Source organism: Pelodiscus sinensis, chromosome 21 (assembly GCF_052426305.1).
Source record: "Pelodiscus sinensis isolate ZL-2025 chromosome 21, ASM5242630v1, whole genome shotgun sequence".
Taxonomy (NCBI): domain Eukaryota; kingdom Metazoa; phylum Chordata; order Testudines; family Trionychidae; genus Pelodiscus; species Pelodiscus sinensis.
In genome coordinates, this window is record NC_143072.1 from 25,959,662 (window position 1) to 25,975,934 (window position 16,273).

Sequence of the window (16,273 nt, forward strand, 5' to 3'; positions counted from 1 at the left end):
GGAATGGGAAATGCTTGTGTTCCAGGGAGGTAGGTGAGACACTTGCACGTGAGTCGGCTTTCCACCCAACAGACACCCTGCTGTACGCACCTCTGCACAGCCTTTGGATCTCACATAGAAAAACAACGCTGCTTACCCAGACTCTAGCTAGTCTCTGTAGCTGGCAGCTGGCTGCAGTGCAACAGAACTCCCCAACATCCCATTACCCACTGAGAAATGGCAACAGTACCTGCCAAACACTTTCTAATAAAAAGAAAGGCCCATGGGTCACTCCTGAACCTGTAGTGGGTGTCCATGCTGTCTCTCTCCTGCCCTCTAGTGTCCTGTAAGAAGAGAGATTAAAGAGACTGGGACTTTTCGGCTTAGAAAAGAGGTGACTAATGGGGATACGATAGAGGTCTATAAAATCATAACTCGTGTGGGAAAAGTGAATAAGGAAAAGTTATTTACGTATTCCCACAATATAAGAACTAGGGGTCTCCAATTGAAATGAATAGGCAGCAGGTTTAAATCAAACAAAAGGAAGCTTTTCTTTACTCAATGCACAACCTGTAGAACTCCTTGCCAGAGGATGCAGTGAAGGCCAGAACTATCCCTGTGTTCAAAAAAGAGCTAGCTAGATTCATGGAGGTTAGGTCCATCAATGGCTATTAGCCAGGATTGGTAGGAACGGTGTCCCTAGCCTCTGTTTTTCAGGAAGTGGGAGATAGGGGCAGGGATCACATGAGGATTCCCTGTTGTGTTCCCTCCCTCTGGGACATCTGGTATTGGCCACAGTCAGCAGACAGGATACTGGGCTAGATGGACCTTTGGTGTGACCCAGTACAGCCGTTCTTATGTTCTAGTGGAGAGCTTGTAGTTCTGGGTGTAGTGGCCCCTCGTCTTTACAGTGGGTTTAGTGGTTAACAGTCATGGAAAAATACACACGATTGCATCCTAGCTCAGAGAATAATGCAGTAGACCAGAAACGCAGCATGTCTGGTGATGGTCCGAGCTCATCGTGGAGAAATTCCACAAGTTATTGATCATGGAAGAATAAAAACAAGGAGCAGTCCTGTGGCACTTCAGAGACTAACAAAAATCTATAGAAGCATGAGCTTTCGTGGGTAAAACCCACTTCCTCAGATGACTGAGGAATAAGGGAGTGTTTGAAAGGGAAGGCAGTTAAGCATGAAAGGAGCAGGACATAAGGTAGCACCAAGATGAGGCTGCAAAGGAGGTAGTGATGATTAAAAAAGGGATAGAAAGTAAGATGAAGAATATCTTACTGCCCCTGTATAAAACTCTGGTACGCCCACATCTTGAATACTGTGTACAGAGGTGGTCTCCTCACCGCAAAAAAAGATATTTTGGCATTAGAAATGGTTCAGAAAAGGGCAACTAAAATGATTAGGGGTTTGGAACGGGTCCCATATGAGGAGAGGCTAAAGCGACTGGGACTTTTCAGTTTAGAAAAGAGGAGGCTGAGGGGGGATATGATAGAGGTCTATAAAATCATGAGTGGAGAGGGTGAATAAAGAAAAGTGATTTACTTGTTCCCATAATAGAAGAACTAGAGGACACCAAATGAAATTAATGGGTAGCGAGTTTAAAACTAATAAAAGAAAGTTCTTCTTCACACAGCATGTAGTCAACCTGTGGAACTCCTTGCCAGAGGAGGCTGTGAAGGCTAGGTCTATAATAGAGTTTAAAGAGAAGCTAGATAATTTCATGGAGGTTAGGTCCATAAAAGGCTATTAGCCAGGGGGTAAGGAATGGTTTCCCTGGCCTCTGTTTGTCAATGGTTGGAGATAGATGGCAAAAGACAAATCACTTGATCGTTGTCTTTGGTCCACCCCCTCCAGGGCACCTGGCACTGGCCACTGTCAGCAGACAGGGTACTGGGCTGGATGGGTCTTTGGTCTGACCCAGTACGGCCGTTCTTATGCAGTCAGGAGTGACTGAGTTGAGAATCAGCTGTCCTGAAGATGCAAAGAGCCTCCAGTGTGAGGCAGAAAAGCCTGAACCTGATGTGGAAAGTCAGGGAAAGAGTCACAGGGCGAGGGAGGAAGCCATGTTTTGGGAGCAGAACTCTGAATAAAGGGGAAGGATGGAAGCGAGCTGAGAGGCTCCTGCGTTCCGCTGATTCTTGGGACGGGGCATGCCTTCCGAGCAGGGGTGGCCCGTGGCTATAGGCCAACTCGGGCGTCACCTAGGGCGCTGCCTTCAACGGCACCTGATGATGACGTCACGGGACGCCCGGTGATGACATCAGCCCATTGACGGCCCATTGATGGCCGTGCAGGCGGGGGCACCAATCGCGCTTTCCGCCTGGGGAGCCAGCTGCCGCAGCCCGCCTCAGACCGCTCCTGCTACCGAGACAGATACAGGGGCTGCAGACTGGCCCGAGGGGACAGGGGAAAGACTGATGGACAGGAATCTTGGTAGCAGAGACAGAAAGGGAAGACAGATATGATGAAAGGTCTAGAGAACATGACCAATGAGGGAAGGCTGAAGGAATTGGGTTTGTTTAGTTTAGAAAAGAGAAGACTGAGGGGGTCATGAGAGCCGTTTTCAGGTGTCTAAAAGGGTGTCATAAGGAGGAGGGAGAAAACTTGTTCATCTTGGCCTCTGAGAATAGAACAAGAAGCAATGGGCTTAACTGCAGCAAGGGAGGTTTAGGTTGGACATTAGGAAAAAGTTCCTAACTACCAGGGTAGTCAAACACTGGAATAAATTGCCCAGGGAGGTTGTAGAATCTCCATCTCTGGAGAGTAGGTTAGATAAATGTCTAACAGGGATGGTCTAGACAGTATTTGGTCCTGCCGTGAGGGCAGGGGATGATCTCTCGAGGTCCCTTCCAGTCCTAGTGTTCTATGATTCTATGATATGGCCATAAATCCTGCAGGTTATAGATAAGAGGTTTCAGACATGGCAGTCTGTACAGCAGCCTGCAGGTAGCGCTGTTAGATCTTAGCAGCTGTGACCAGAATCGCATGTGTCTGTAGGCCAGTTTAGCTGATCCTAATTGGGGATACTCTGAACGGCCGAACGCCTGACACTAAGATGTGCTGTAGTTATGTCTCATGTTTAGATCCCATCAAATCTTCAGCGGTCACTGATGGCAATCGAGGGGGTCATGTCTAGCTGCTTCCCCATTTTCAGAGAGCACATGAGGTTTGATTTCTGTGGCGCTAAGAGAATTGAAATGCTCTGCCTACTTCAGGGCTTGCTTTGTTGAGCGGATGTGGTGCTTGTTAGTCGCCCTGGCTAGGGGATTTTGGTATCTGCAGCTGGCCGCTTGCTGTAAGGACATGGTTTGCTGCCTGTTCCAGTCTGCAAACAGCATTGTCTGCATAGCTTTGATTGCTGAGCCAGGCAGCCGGACCTGAAGTGCTTCTCTCCATCTAATCCCTGGTCTGAAGAATGCATTTAACTAGAGAACAAACCACTTGGAGCTCCTGGCTTGCCCAGAACCGCAGCTGCTCAGAGCTGCTATTGGCCAGGTAGAGTGTCCCTGTCCATGGGAGCCCATATGGAGTGTTGGTTCTGTGTCTTGTAACCTGGCAGAATCCAGCTGGTTCTGAGGACAGTTGGTAGAGCTAGACCGGGGGAACCTTTCCAAAAGGGCTTGAGTGATCTACGCCTTTTTGAGTCTTTTACCTTGCCCGGCAGCTGACTCACTGTAGGGAAAAGTGACAGAGATGCAGCCGTGTTAGTCTGATCTAGCTGAAACAAAAGACAAGACTATGCAGCACTTTGAATTCTAACAAGATGGTTTATTAGGTGAGGAGCTTTCATGGGCCAGACCCACTTCCTCAGATCAGTTTTGTGGAAGAAAATTGGCACGACCGTATACACCAAGGTGATACAATCAAAAAAAGGGAAAACCCATAAAATTGACAAATCAGATTTTAGAACAGAGGAGGCGTGAGGGGGGGAGGAGGTTAGTGTCTGAGGTAGTGATATTAGGGGTGGTGATTGGGGAAGCTATCTTTAAGGTCCATATGTAAAGTGTCAAATTTAAGCATGAATGACAGTTCTGAGGCTTCTCTTTGAAGTCTGGAGTTAAAATCTCTTTGAAGCAACAGTGATAGAAATGTAGCCGTGTTAGTCTGGGGTAGTTGAAGCAAAATGCAGGACAATGTAGCACTTTAAAGACTAACAAGATGGTTTATTAGATGATGAGCTTTCGTGGGCCAGACCCACTTCCTCAGATCAAATAGTGGAAGAAAGTAGTCACAACCATATATACCAAAGGATACAATTAAAAAAAAATGAACAAATATGAAAAGGACAAATCACATTGCAGAACAGAAGGGGGATGCGGGGGGGTGGGAAGGGGGAGGAAGGAAGGTAAGTGTCTGTGAATTGCTGATATTAAAGGTAGGGAGAGTGGGATGTTTGTGAGTTAATGGTATTACAGGTGATAATTGGGGAAACTGTCTTGGTAATGGGTGAGAAAGTTCAAAGTCTTGTTAAGTCCTTGTTGACAAGTGTCGAATTTTAACATGAATGACAGTTCAGAGGATTCCCTTTCAAGTGCAGATGTAAAAGGTCTTTGTAGCAGAATGCAGGTGGCTAAGTCATTTAGAGAGTGTCCTTTCTGGTTAAAGTGGCAAGAAACTGTTTTCTCTTTGTGATCTTGTCTGATATCTGTTTTGTGGGCATTAATCCTTTGGCGAAGTGTCTGAGATGTTTGTCCAATGTACATAGCAGACGGACACTTTCGGCACATGATAGCATAGATTATATTTCTGGATGCGCAGGAATATGTGTTCTTGATCTTATAACTCACTTGGTTAGGTCCAATAATGGTATCAGCAGAATGAATATGTGGACAAAGCTGGCAACGGGGTTTGTTGCAAGGGAAGGTACCAGGGTTGGTATTAGTGTGGTATGTCCTGTGGTGGTTGGTAAGAATCATCTTGAGGTTAGGTGGTTGTCTATAGGAGACTATGGGTCTGTCTCCCAGAGCCTCTTTGAGTATGGTATCCTGTTCCAATATAGGCTGTAGTTTATTGATAATGTGTTGGACAGGTTTAAGTTGGGGGTTGTAGGTGATGACAAGTGGTGTTCTATTGTTGGTTTTCTTGGGTCTGTCTTGAAGTAGATGGTTTCTAGGTATTCGTCTGGCTCTTTCAATTTGCTTTTTTATTTCTCTCGGTGGGTAGTTGAGATTTATAAATGCTTGGTAGAGATCCTGAAGCTTCTGGTCTCTGTCAGTGGGGTTAGAGCAGATGCGGTTGTATCGAAGGGCTTGGCTATAGACGATGGATCGTGTGGTGTGTTCTGGATGGGAGCTGGATGCATGTAGGTAACTGTATGAGTCGGTGGGTTTTCTGTAGAGAGTGGTGTTTAATTTTCCATTGTTGATTTGTACGGTGGTGTCCAGGAAGTGGATCTCTCGTGTAGAATGGTCCAGGCTGAGGTTGATGGTGGGGTGTAGGTTGTTGAAATCTCTGTGGAATATCTCCAGTGTTTCTTGGCCATGTGTCCAGATCATAAAGATGTCATCGATGTACCGTAGGTAGAGGAGGGGTGAAAGGGGACGGGAGTTGAGGAAACGTTGTTCTAGGTCAGCCATAAAGATGTTAGCATACTGTGGGGCCATGCGTGTACCCATGGCTGTGCCGCTGATCTGGAGGTATAAGTTGTTCTCAAACTGGAAATAATTGTGGGTGAGAACAAAGTTACATAGGTCTGCTATCAGGTTGGCAGTAGTGTCCTCTGGGATAGTGTTTCTAATTGCTTGTAATCCGTCTTCATGTGGGATGTTGGTATATAGAGCTTCTACATCCATGGTGGCAAGGATGGTATTATTGGGGAGGTTATCGATGTTTTGTAGTTTCCTTAGGAAGTCAGTAGTGTCTCGGAGATAGCTGGGGGTATTGGTTACGAAGGGTTTGAGAAGAGTGTCTACATAGCTGGATAGACCAGTAGTGAGCGTGCCAATACCAGAGATGATGGGACGTCCGGGGTGCCCAGGTTTATGGATCTTGGGAAGTAGATAGAACAATCCTGGTCGGGGGTCAGAAGGTGATTCTGTGAGGATTTGTTCCCGAGTAGCTGTGGGGAGGCTTTTAAGGAGACAGTGTAGTTTCTTTTGGTAGTCCAAGGTGGGATCAGAGGGGAGAGGTTTGTAAAATGTGGTGTTCGAGAGTTGTCTGGTTGCCTCCTGGTTATAGTCGGCCTTATTCATAATGACCACAGCACCCCCTTTGTCAGCTGGTTTGATTACAATGTCCAGGTTGTTTTTGAGACTCTGGATGGCATGGTGTTCAGCGCGGCTAAGATTGTGTGTCGCTTGTTGTCGTTTGCGAATAATGTCAGTCTGTGCGTTGTTGCAGAAGCTGTGTATATAGAAATCCAGATTGTAATTCCGACCGTCAGGGGGAGTCCATATAGAATTATTTTTCCTTTGGTGTTGGTAGGGGGGATCTGGTAGGTCAGATTGATGTTCAGTGGTGGTTTGGAAATATTCTCGGAGACGGAGGCGGCGAAAAAAAGCCTCAAGGTCACCACAAAATTGTATCCAGTTTGTGGGGGACGTGGGGCAGAAAGAGAGACCCCGGGACAAGACAGACTCTTCTGCTGGATTGAGTTTGTAGCTGGAGAGGTTAACAATATTATCCGGTGGGTTGAGGCAGTTGCTGTTGTAGCCAGTGGTATGGAGCAGGTTAGAAAATTTATTGTCTTTTCTTTGTTGTAGGGAATAGAAGTGTGTATAGTAGATTTCTTGTCTGGTGGAACAAAAGTCTTGCAAGGTGTCAGTCGGTGTGGATGTTTGTCTTGAGATGAGACGATCTAAGTTAGAAATGTCATTCTTGATGGTTTTCTGTTTCTTGTATAAAATACTTATCAGGTGGTTTCTTAATTTCTTGGATAGTGTGAGGAGGCAGAGTCTTTCACTGTAGTCAGTGAACTATGTTGATCTTAGTGGATTGTTCACTTTCAGTCCTTTGGGTACGATGTCCATTTTCTTGCACTTCGATAGAAAGATGATGTCTGTCTGTATCTGTGCGAGTTTCTTCATATGAAGCAACAAGCATGTGTTAAGGTCATTGAGAGAATGGTCAGTCTGGTTAAATGGCAAGCAACAATTTTCTCTCCTTGAAAGAGCCTGATGTCTGTTACTCATTGATTCTTTGGCGAAGTGTCTGAGAAGTTTGTCCAATATACATAACAGACGGACACGTTAGGCATCGGATTGCCACGTTGACGAAGGGTTCCCCATTCCTCCTCTTGCTGAGGACTGGTTCTTTCAAGTCCCTTGACTTGCACCAGTTAGCTCTACCCTAAGTTGGTGTTTCCTTGTAAGGAAATGTGTTTGCAAAGAGAATTGCGCCCGCACTTAGGGCTTCATAGCCAGCCCAGGCACTTAGTCCTGAGACTACTGGTCACCTGAGTATTAGTGATTTGGCCTGGCGGTGAGAGACCGCTGCAAACGCTGGTGGTTGTTTAAAGGTCCCAGTGATGATGAGGGCTGTATGGTTAGGGGTGTGCAGACTCCTGGGAAGACACAGCCCATCACCAAGAGCTTACAGCAGGGCTGGGCCAGGTACGGCCTGGGCGCTGGATCCACCCCACCACGTCACTGGATCCAGCCTGCGGACCACCCTGCCGGGATCCTCAGGCATGCGGCTGCCATGGTTTCAAGTGCAGTCCCTATGTTTTTTCTGCTCTGCAGGGAGTGGGGAAAGTTTGTGTGATCTCCCCGCCCCCAGCCCAATCCTCAGCTTCTATTGGCCAAAAACAATCGGCCAATAAAAACTGACCTCAGCCAATCTCTTGGCTCCTATTGGCTGGAAGCAGCCAGCCAGTCGGAGCTGAGAGATTGGCGTGGGAGCTGGGGGCGCAGCGCAAGTCTCTTCCTCCGCGTGGCTCTCCATCCCGGGTGAGGGAACCGCCTGTATTTTCAAGCGGTCTGGGGCTGCAGCAGGCAGGGAGCCCAGCCTGGCTTGGGGGTGCTGCAGGGCTGCTGGCCAGGCGATGCTTAGGTAAGTACCTCCCAGCCAGAGCCTGCCTCTGGCACCCCAGCCCCTCCTGCACCCCAACTCCCTCCCCCAGTCACCACCCCAACTCTCTCCCCCAGTCACCACCCCAACTCTCTGCACCCGCCTGCTGCAGGTGACAACACCCTCCCAGATCCTGTACCCCCTCCTCCAGGCCAGAATCCTTTCCTGCACCCAAGCATTCTCCCAGACCCTTCCCCCTGTCACAACCCACTCCTTCACCCAAGCACCTCTCCGACCCAACACTGTCTCCAGCATCCCAGTCCCTTTACCCTGTGTGCCGTTCTGTACCCAGCCTCTATCCTAGACCCCACACCCCTTCCACGGAAAAGTGCGGCCCTTAACCACTTATCAAAACCTTGGAGTGACCCCCCCACCAAAAATTATTGCCCACTCCAGCTTACAGGAGAGCCAGTCCTTGGTACAGTACACAATGACACCCCGTCCTGAGCAGCTTGTGTGGTGCGGTCAACAAGTCGCTGGGAAGCTCCGGCTACAAGCTTGGTCTTTCCAGCTCCCCGGAATGACATTGCGGGTTCAGCTGTGGTGGGCATGGTGTGCCACAACGTGGCTCTGGGGAGCCCACGCCCATGCCCGTCTCGTGGGTGCCCACCTAACTGTAGCGGCTGGGGCTTGCAGCATGCCGATGGGCTGAGCCTGTCCACGCTGGCGGTGGGTTGAGTGCCGCAACGCTTCGCTGCGGGGGGGCGACGCTCTCCCTGCGCGGTTGTGCCGGTTTGACAGTGCGAATACTCGCATCAGGCTCTCTGCGTGGGGGAGGGGGGAGGGGTTCGTAGCTGGGGGCAGCTCCCAGGCCTGTTTCACGCTGCTGAAAGGACACTAGTCCTGAGGCCTGGGGCGTGGAAGAGATTCCTGCCGACTTCCCTTCCACAGGTGTCGCCGGCAGTTCTCGCTCCCCTCGGTATCCGCTTTGCTACTTAGCTCCTCGTTTACGAGGCATTAAGTGGGATTTGGTCCCGAGAGTGCTGAGCATCCGCACTGTTCCCGGAACTCTGCTAGTGTGCGCCGCTCTGGGTCAGACCCTCACGGAGCAGAGATGCCAAGAGTTCCGTCGCCCGTGCTGCTTCCGTCCCTGGCGTTGCCTAGAAAGAGAGGCCGTGTGCTCTGCGTGTCGCGGCGATGCCCTGCCGGCCGTGTGCTCTGCGTGTCGCGGCGATGCCCTGCCGGCCGTGTGCTCTGCGTGTTGCGGCGATGCCCTGCCGGCCGTGTGCTCTGCGTGTCGCGGCGATGCCCTGCCGGCTGTGTGCTCTGTCTCACGTTCTGCCAAGTTCCAGGGAACAGAATCTTCATGTACCATTCCCTCGGGGCGAAACGTGGCCTTTCCCTTCCACCCTTTGGGAGCATCTCACCTAGCCATTGCGGGGCTGAACTTTTTTCCAAATTCTGCAAGTGCTGCTGGCTGTTTCTGAACCCGCCTGTCCCACTGCTCCACTACTGCCTCCGGGTGGCAGGTCTGCACTTACCCTCTGCTGAGGCTGCAGAGGAGATCGGCAACATAATGGCTGATTGGGGACTGGGTCTGGCTAGGGCAGCAGAACCACCTTTTTCCCAGCTTTTGGCCACGTCTGTGGAGGGGCGAGTCAGCCCACTCCCGGTGCGCATGGGTTGGGGAGCACTGGATCAGACTGCCCAGGGAGGCTGTGGAACCTCTCATTGGAGGTTTCAGGCACCTGGCAAGTATGGGCTGGCTATTGTATAGTGGTGCTGGGGGCTGGAGTGGGTGACCTGTTGCCGTCCCTCCCAGGCCTATACTTACAATTCTATAAATCGCAGCCTAAAGCTCCCAAGTGACCTGCACTTAGACTTGAAAGAGTAGCACCAACCCATTTTATTATTGCCACTGATTTAAAGCAAATTCTCCCCCCTCCCCCAGTCTGGCCTGCGAAGGTACATTTAAACCCGCTGCGAAGTAGAATGAATCCCCCGAGATGTCCCTGCTGAACTATTGCTTCGGGCTCAAATGGAACGTCCTAGTAAAATTCCACCGTGCGTTAGAAATTGTGCCAGTTAATTTTGCAGCGGAAGCAGCGTAGCTTGTCAGATTTCCACTTCGAGTTGGTCTGCACTTGCCCGGCCGGTGCGCTTTTTTGTTCTTTTTCTCTCTTTCGTTCTCTTTTTTGGCTTCTGAGCCCCTCCTTGCCCAGGCGCTGGGATGTGTCCCGCAGAGCAGCAGGAGCGCTTGGCGGTCAGAGCTCTTGGCTTGGCAGGGGTCTTTGGAAGGCCAAGCCACCGCATGTTACGTTCTGCGGCCGCCACAGGATTCCCATGTGCTTGCTGAAAGGCTTTCAGCAGTTCAGGCCCAGGGCAGCAGCAGCGAGAGGGAGGTCCAGGGGTAGTAAAGCCCCCACCCACAGGCCCAGGCCTGGCTAGTGATGTGAAGCTGGTGGAGGGCTAATATTCTAATCCGTCCTGTTTTTTTCTCCTCTGCACGCAGGAGGCGGACAGCGGGGAAGAAGAGTGCCGGTCCCAGCCCAGAAGGTAAGGGAGCCACCCTGCCTTAGCACTTGCGGCGGCTGTGAAGTTCTCTCCCCCAGCAGCTCCCGCTCACTTCCTAGCTCTCGCGGCCGGTGGATCACCCTGGAAAGTGGATGTCCGTGCCCCTGCCTCAGAAGGCCTGGCTCTGGGGGGCCCAGAAGGGCACAGCCAGGCCTGCTGGGAGGGTACAGGCAGACTCTGGGGGGAGGTTGCTTTGCTCACCCTCACACGGGCCTGTGCCTCTGTGGGCGAAGCTCCCTTTGGCACCCAGGCACGGCAGCAGGGAGCGCACCCTGCTCCAGCAGGCACGGCCCTGTGGTAAAAACGTGGGCCTCAGCCGCTTCACCCTCCTCCTCCTGTTGGGGGTGACAGCAGGTTACTCAGTCTGCAGGGCAGCATCTCATCCCTCCTCTGCCTGGCGCCTGTCAGCAGTGGCGTAGCAAGGAGGGGTGGGGGGGCCGTTGCCCCCGGGTGCCACGCTGGGGGGGGCACCAATATAGTCCCCCTTCACTCCCCCTGTCATCCCTCTGCTCGCCTGCTCCTCCTCCGCCTGCCGCCTCCACCTCTCCGCCCCAGCCCGACCCTCCTCCAGCTCCGCCGGCGGGGTAGTGCCCTGCGGGGCCTGGCCCCAAACTGGAGGGGGTGGGGGAAATGCAGCACGATCTCCACCCCTCTCCTCCCGGGTCGGCCTAAGTGTGCACCAGGGAGGGCGCTAATTTTGCGGGATTACTTGCTGGGCCTGGTTCAATATGCGGAGCGGGGTCTGTTTGTCCCGCTTCTCCCCATTGGTTCGGGCGAGTCCTGGGGCTCCCGGCCCCTCTCCAGGCAGCTGCGGGCCAGGCCGGGGGCCCCGTGCTCAGCCAGGAGAGCGGCATCTGGGCGCGGCAGCAGCACAGACTTGGCTCCAGAGGGGGTGAGCAGCAGCACCAACCTCCCACTCCAGCCCGTGCCCTGCGCCCCATGCGGCCGCCACCTACGTGCCCCCTTGCCCTCTAGCTATGGGACACTGCAGCCAGTACGGCAGGGCGTGTCCGGGGCCCGCACTGCTACAAGGAAGCACCAGGATTGGGCTTTTCTCTTGGACCAAAATCTTCCTAGAGCCACATCCCACGCAAAGCTGTGGGCTGGTGCAAGGGATTGGGGTGCAGGAGGGACGTGGAGTCTGGGAGGGAGTTCGGGTGCAGGAGGGGGCTCCAGGCTAGGGCAAGGGGTTGGGGTATGGGGTGCAGGCTCTGGCCTGGAGGCACTTAGCACAGGTGGCTCTGGGTGGGCCATGCAGCAGTGCTCAGGCAGGTGCCTGCATGCCGTGGCCCTACGTTGTTCCCAGAAGCTGCTGGCCCGTCTCTGCTGGTGGTGGGGAGACAGGTCTCTGTGCTGCCTGTGTCCATCAGCGCCACCCCACAGCTGCCACAAGCCAGTCCCCAGCCAGCGGGAGCTGTGAGGATGGGGCTGGGGGCAGGGGCAGCATGCAGAGCCGCCCCCCCCCCCCCCCCCCCCGCTAGATGCACGCCGAGACGTGCCAGCCGCTGCTTCTGGGAGCAGCATGGGGCCACGGCATGCAGCCACCTGCCCCAGCCCTGCTGCACTGTCAGGTGGTTCAAAAAGTCACTTGTTTCAAAACCAGCCAAGGAGCCAAGCGCGGCGGCGCAGCCAGAGGCTGCAGCTCACAGAATGGAACCAGATGTCCCCACTGAACAGGGCGATCCTCGCCCCGGACATGGAGTCACTGCCCGGGACACATCTTCCCTGCTAGCTGGGGCCTGCCGTGAGGGCAGGGGACTGGACTCGACCTCTTGAGGTCCCTTCCCGTTCTAGTGTCCTGCCATTCCGTGCTCTCATTCAATGGCGGATCACACGTTTAATGCACCAGCATGCCTTTCAAAGGTGACTGTTCCCAGCGATGGACAGGTGTGTGCTGGCTCCTGGGCCGTGGATCCGGGACCGGGTGCGCTGGCTCCTGGGCCGTGGATCCGGGACCGGGTGCGCTGGCTCCTGGGCCGTGGATCCGGGCCCGGGTGCGCTGGCTCCTGGGCCGTGGATCCGGGACCGGGTGCGCTGGCTCCTGGGCCGTGGATCCGGGACCGGGTGCGCTGGCTCCTGGGCCGTGGATCCGGGACCGGGTGCGCTGGCTCCTGGGCCGTGGATCCGGGACCGGGTGCGCTGGCTCCTGGGCCGTGGATCCGGGCCCGGGTGCGCTGGCTCCTGGGCCGTGGATCCGGGCCCGGGTGCGCTGGCTCCTGGGCCGTGGATCTGGGACCGGGTGCGCTGGCTCCTGGGCTGTGGATCCGGGCCCGGGTGCGCTGGCTCCTGGGCCGTGGATCCGGGACCGGGTGCGCTGGCTCCTGGGCCGTGGATCTGGGACCGGGTGCGCTGGCTCCTGGGCCGTGGATCATCCTGCACAGATGGTCAGGCAGTATCAGCGGCTCTTTCTGTGTCCTGTTGTGCTGGGCATGTCCATGGCGGGTTTTCCTCTCGCATACGTGTCCACACAGCTCCCCCGGCGTGGGAGAATAGTGCGGGAGGCGAAGGAGCTGCAATGGCATCCTTCGTTGGGAGGAGTGGTTTGGGAAGTCAGCCTTTATTCATTCTTTCTGTAAATACCACGTCCAGTCATTTCCAACAGAGCTGCCCCTGCCACCAGTCTCTTATCTGAGCAAGCCCAGCTCGCCAGAGCTAAGCCCGCCGGACAGTGTTAGGAGCTGGAGACCGCTCAGACCTCAGTCGGTCACACTGACTTCGCAGGGGTAACTTTCCACCAGTTCAAAGCGTCCTGCTGCTTTTACTCTGAACATTGGATCACTTCCCTTGGAGCTACTTGGACAATTGCTGCGTGGAACGAGGTGGCCTGTCCAACAGCACCAGAACTGTCTGCCTGAAGTGTCTCCGTTGGCTCTCTCCTTCGCTTCAGATTTTGACGGAGAGAATGACCATCTTCAAAGGGAGGAAGGGAGACTAGTTCTTTTCGGCTGTTGTTTCGTAGGAGGCCTGGGGGTCTTCGCTCTGTCCAGCCTTGGAGGCAGACCGCATGGGTCATTCGGGCCAGGGCGATATGGTTCACGGCCGAGACACCGCCCACTTCAGCTGCAAGCCAGCAGAGCTGGTCCCCACCTGTGCAGAGCAAACATAAAGAAAAACGTCCAGTCAGGCCCCGATGGGCTGGGGGGTTTCAGCAGAAGGGCCCCCCCCCTTCTCCGCTCTGGGGCTAGACTGTCCGTGCCGGATGCTCCTGTGCCGAGTGCAGGCTGGTGGGGAAGGCTACGAGCAGGAAAGCCAGGGGCTGTCTCCTGCACTTGTCAATGCCTGCACCTGTGCTCACGCCGGGCAGCGTTTTCTGCTGCCTCCAGCCCTGAGCAGGAGAGCTCCCACCTCAACAGCACAGCCCCCCAGGGCTGGCCCAAGCAGCGGTTCCCTGGCCCGTGTGGGCTGAGCGGAGGCTGAGGCCCAGTACCCCGTGCTCACAGCAATCGCTGGCTGCAAAGTAGCTGCCCGGTGCCCTTCCTGCCCCAGCGTGGGCGGCAGGGAGTCCTGCAGGGATCCCTTGTGGGAGAGCCCTCTAAGGGGTCCTGCCCTCCGTGGTGCAGCCCTACGACCTGCCTCAGCCCTGCAGCCTTATTCCCAGCCAGCTGGGTCAGCCACAGGCTCCCTTTGAACCCGGTGCCACGGGGCCTATGCCCAAGCCACGTCCAGGGGAGTCTTGGCCAGTCAGACCCTTCGGGTCCCTCTGGCATAGAGCCCTGGTCCCCATCCTACTCAGAAGAGTCGCGTTCGTCTAGGAGCCACCAAGGAACGTGAAACCCGTTTCCCTCCAGCGATGCCAGTCTGCAGGGCCGTTCCGAGAGACCCGGCTCCCCCAGAGCCCCGTGGACAGCAGCGCAGGAAGGGCCCGGCTGCTGCAGGGAGGGTTCCCGCAGCCCCGCACCAGGAGTTCTCCGCCCTCCCAGGGTTTTTGAAACCAAGGCCAAGCGCCGGTCTGCCGCTTCCCAAGCAGCAGGGCCAGGCCCCTCCTCAGCACCTGGGGAGAGCGCAGCACCGGGCGGAGTTTCCTGGCCCCTCCCAAGAATGGGAAAGCGTCGCGCTGCCCTGACGGTTGAGCGAGCCTAGTGCTGAGGGTCACCGGGCTGACTTGGCCTAGTGATTGCAGCAGGGTGTCCTGCCTGGCCCCGCCCCCCCAGCTCCTCCCACTGAGGGAGAGGGACAGCAGCCCAGACGTGGATAAACCGGCACAGGCCTAAGGGGAATTGGCTCGTGTCCCCTCCCGCCCCACAGTGCCCATTCTATAAGGCCAGGAGGTTACTCACTGTGCACCAGCCAAAATCCAAGAAGAACTGCGGCGCCTTGGCCTGGTGGTGAGCGCATCTAATGGAGAGATGTCCACCTGAACTGTGGCCACCTTGCTAGGCAAGCCCTGCCCATGCAGCCACGCCCAGGCCAGCTGTTTCATCCTCCTCCTCTGGGCATCAGGCCAGCGGAAAGAAGCGGGCCCGTAAGAACTGTCACCTGACCCCTGACGCGTGGCCGCAGGCCCTCGCAGGCTGTGCGGACCGGAGCCGACAGCATTGCAAGTGGGGTGTGTCTCATCCATGCATGGAATAAATGTTGTTAGGTGCACCGAGGGGCATGAAGATGTGCACCACCAGTGGGAAGGTATTCTGCTGGCTGTCGGCGCTCTGCTAATCGGCTGGGTGACCGCCCAACGCGCTCTGCTTACAGGGACCACCGCTCTCAATCTGTGAAAAATCACACTGCCACAGGGAGGAGGCATGCAGAGACCCCCTCCCCCGACTTCCTGCAGGAGGAGCACCCGAGTCCCCCTCTCCTCTGTCGACTGGCAGGACGATTATTTCTAGATCCCCCGTCACGGCTAGGATGGGTCCTTCCCCGGGCTGGCGCCTGCCCCTCCTGTCTTGATGCGGAGGTGGAAGCACTAGAGCAGCGCTCAGGCGGGGGGAAGTCGTGCCTGGGTGACCAGCAAGCAGAGCCTCTGCCCAAGCGGGGTCGCGGCACCGTGGCTTTGAGTGAGTCTTGGCGGGTTCCCGAGATCGGGACTGGCCTCTCCCAACTCTTATTGACGGAAAGATGAGGAGAGCTGAGACTAACCTGGGAGCAGCCCCCTGCCTGCAGCCTGCCGGGCGGAGGGCTGCTCCACCCCCCGGGGAGCCCCATGCCGGGATCCTGCTTAATCTTCTCACCAGTTAAACCCAACGGTCACCCGATTAAGTGGGATTTCACATCCCTAATTCATGCTGCAAATGAGCCCCAGCAGATCCCTACTCCCTGAACTCCAGCGTGGGGGCCTGGAGGGATGGGGCACTCACAGGGGCTAGGCCAGGGATCGGCTCCAAATGAAGGCGAGCGCAGCATGCGACCAAGCTCAGAGCAGCCCAGACCCGGCTCAGGGATCAGCCGGTGAGAGGAGTCTGGGCACGGGAGTGGCTGGAGGTTTCCTAGGCAATGGGGTGCGTATCAGCTGGCAGTTTCCTCATGTAGAACCACACCTCCCTGGCGCTGGCGTGGGTCGGGCTGCCTGCCAGGCCGGGTTAGTGCAGAACGTTTGCAGGAATGGGCGCAAGGGGGGTGGGCTAGTCCAGTGGCCAGTGAAGCCGTGACTAGGTGCTCCGCCAGCGCTCGTGACGCCGAGGTGGCCGCCGGGCTCTTGCAGCGTCTGCTGGCATTCCTGTTGCCACGTCTCACGGGCGCTGTTGCCTCAACTGGGGTTTCTCCCGAGACTCCCCCCAGGCCCGGGGGCGGGCACCTCCCCGAGACGCTCTGCTCTCGCTACCAAG

The 16,273-nt window shown here is 55.3% G+C and overlaps 1 protein-coding gene across 1 annotated transcript in view; it reads left to right on the forward strand.

The window, feature by feature from the left end:
- The window catches only part of SSH2 (slingshot protein phosphatase 2), a 140,401-nt gene that overhangs the window by 49,858 nt on the left and 74,270 nt on the right, over positions 1 to 16,273 (forward strand). Inside the window, exon 2 of the mRNA XM_075904604.2 lies at positions 10,450 to 10,493. Within this exon, the coding sequence (XP_075760719.2) occupies positions 10,450 to 10,493 (44 nt within the window). The remainder of the gene's footprint in view (positions 1 to 10,449; positions 10,494 to 16,273) is intronic.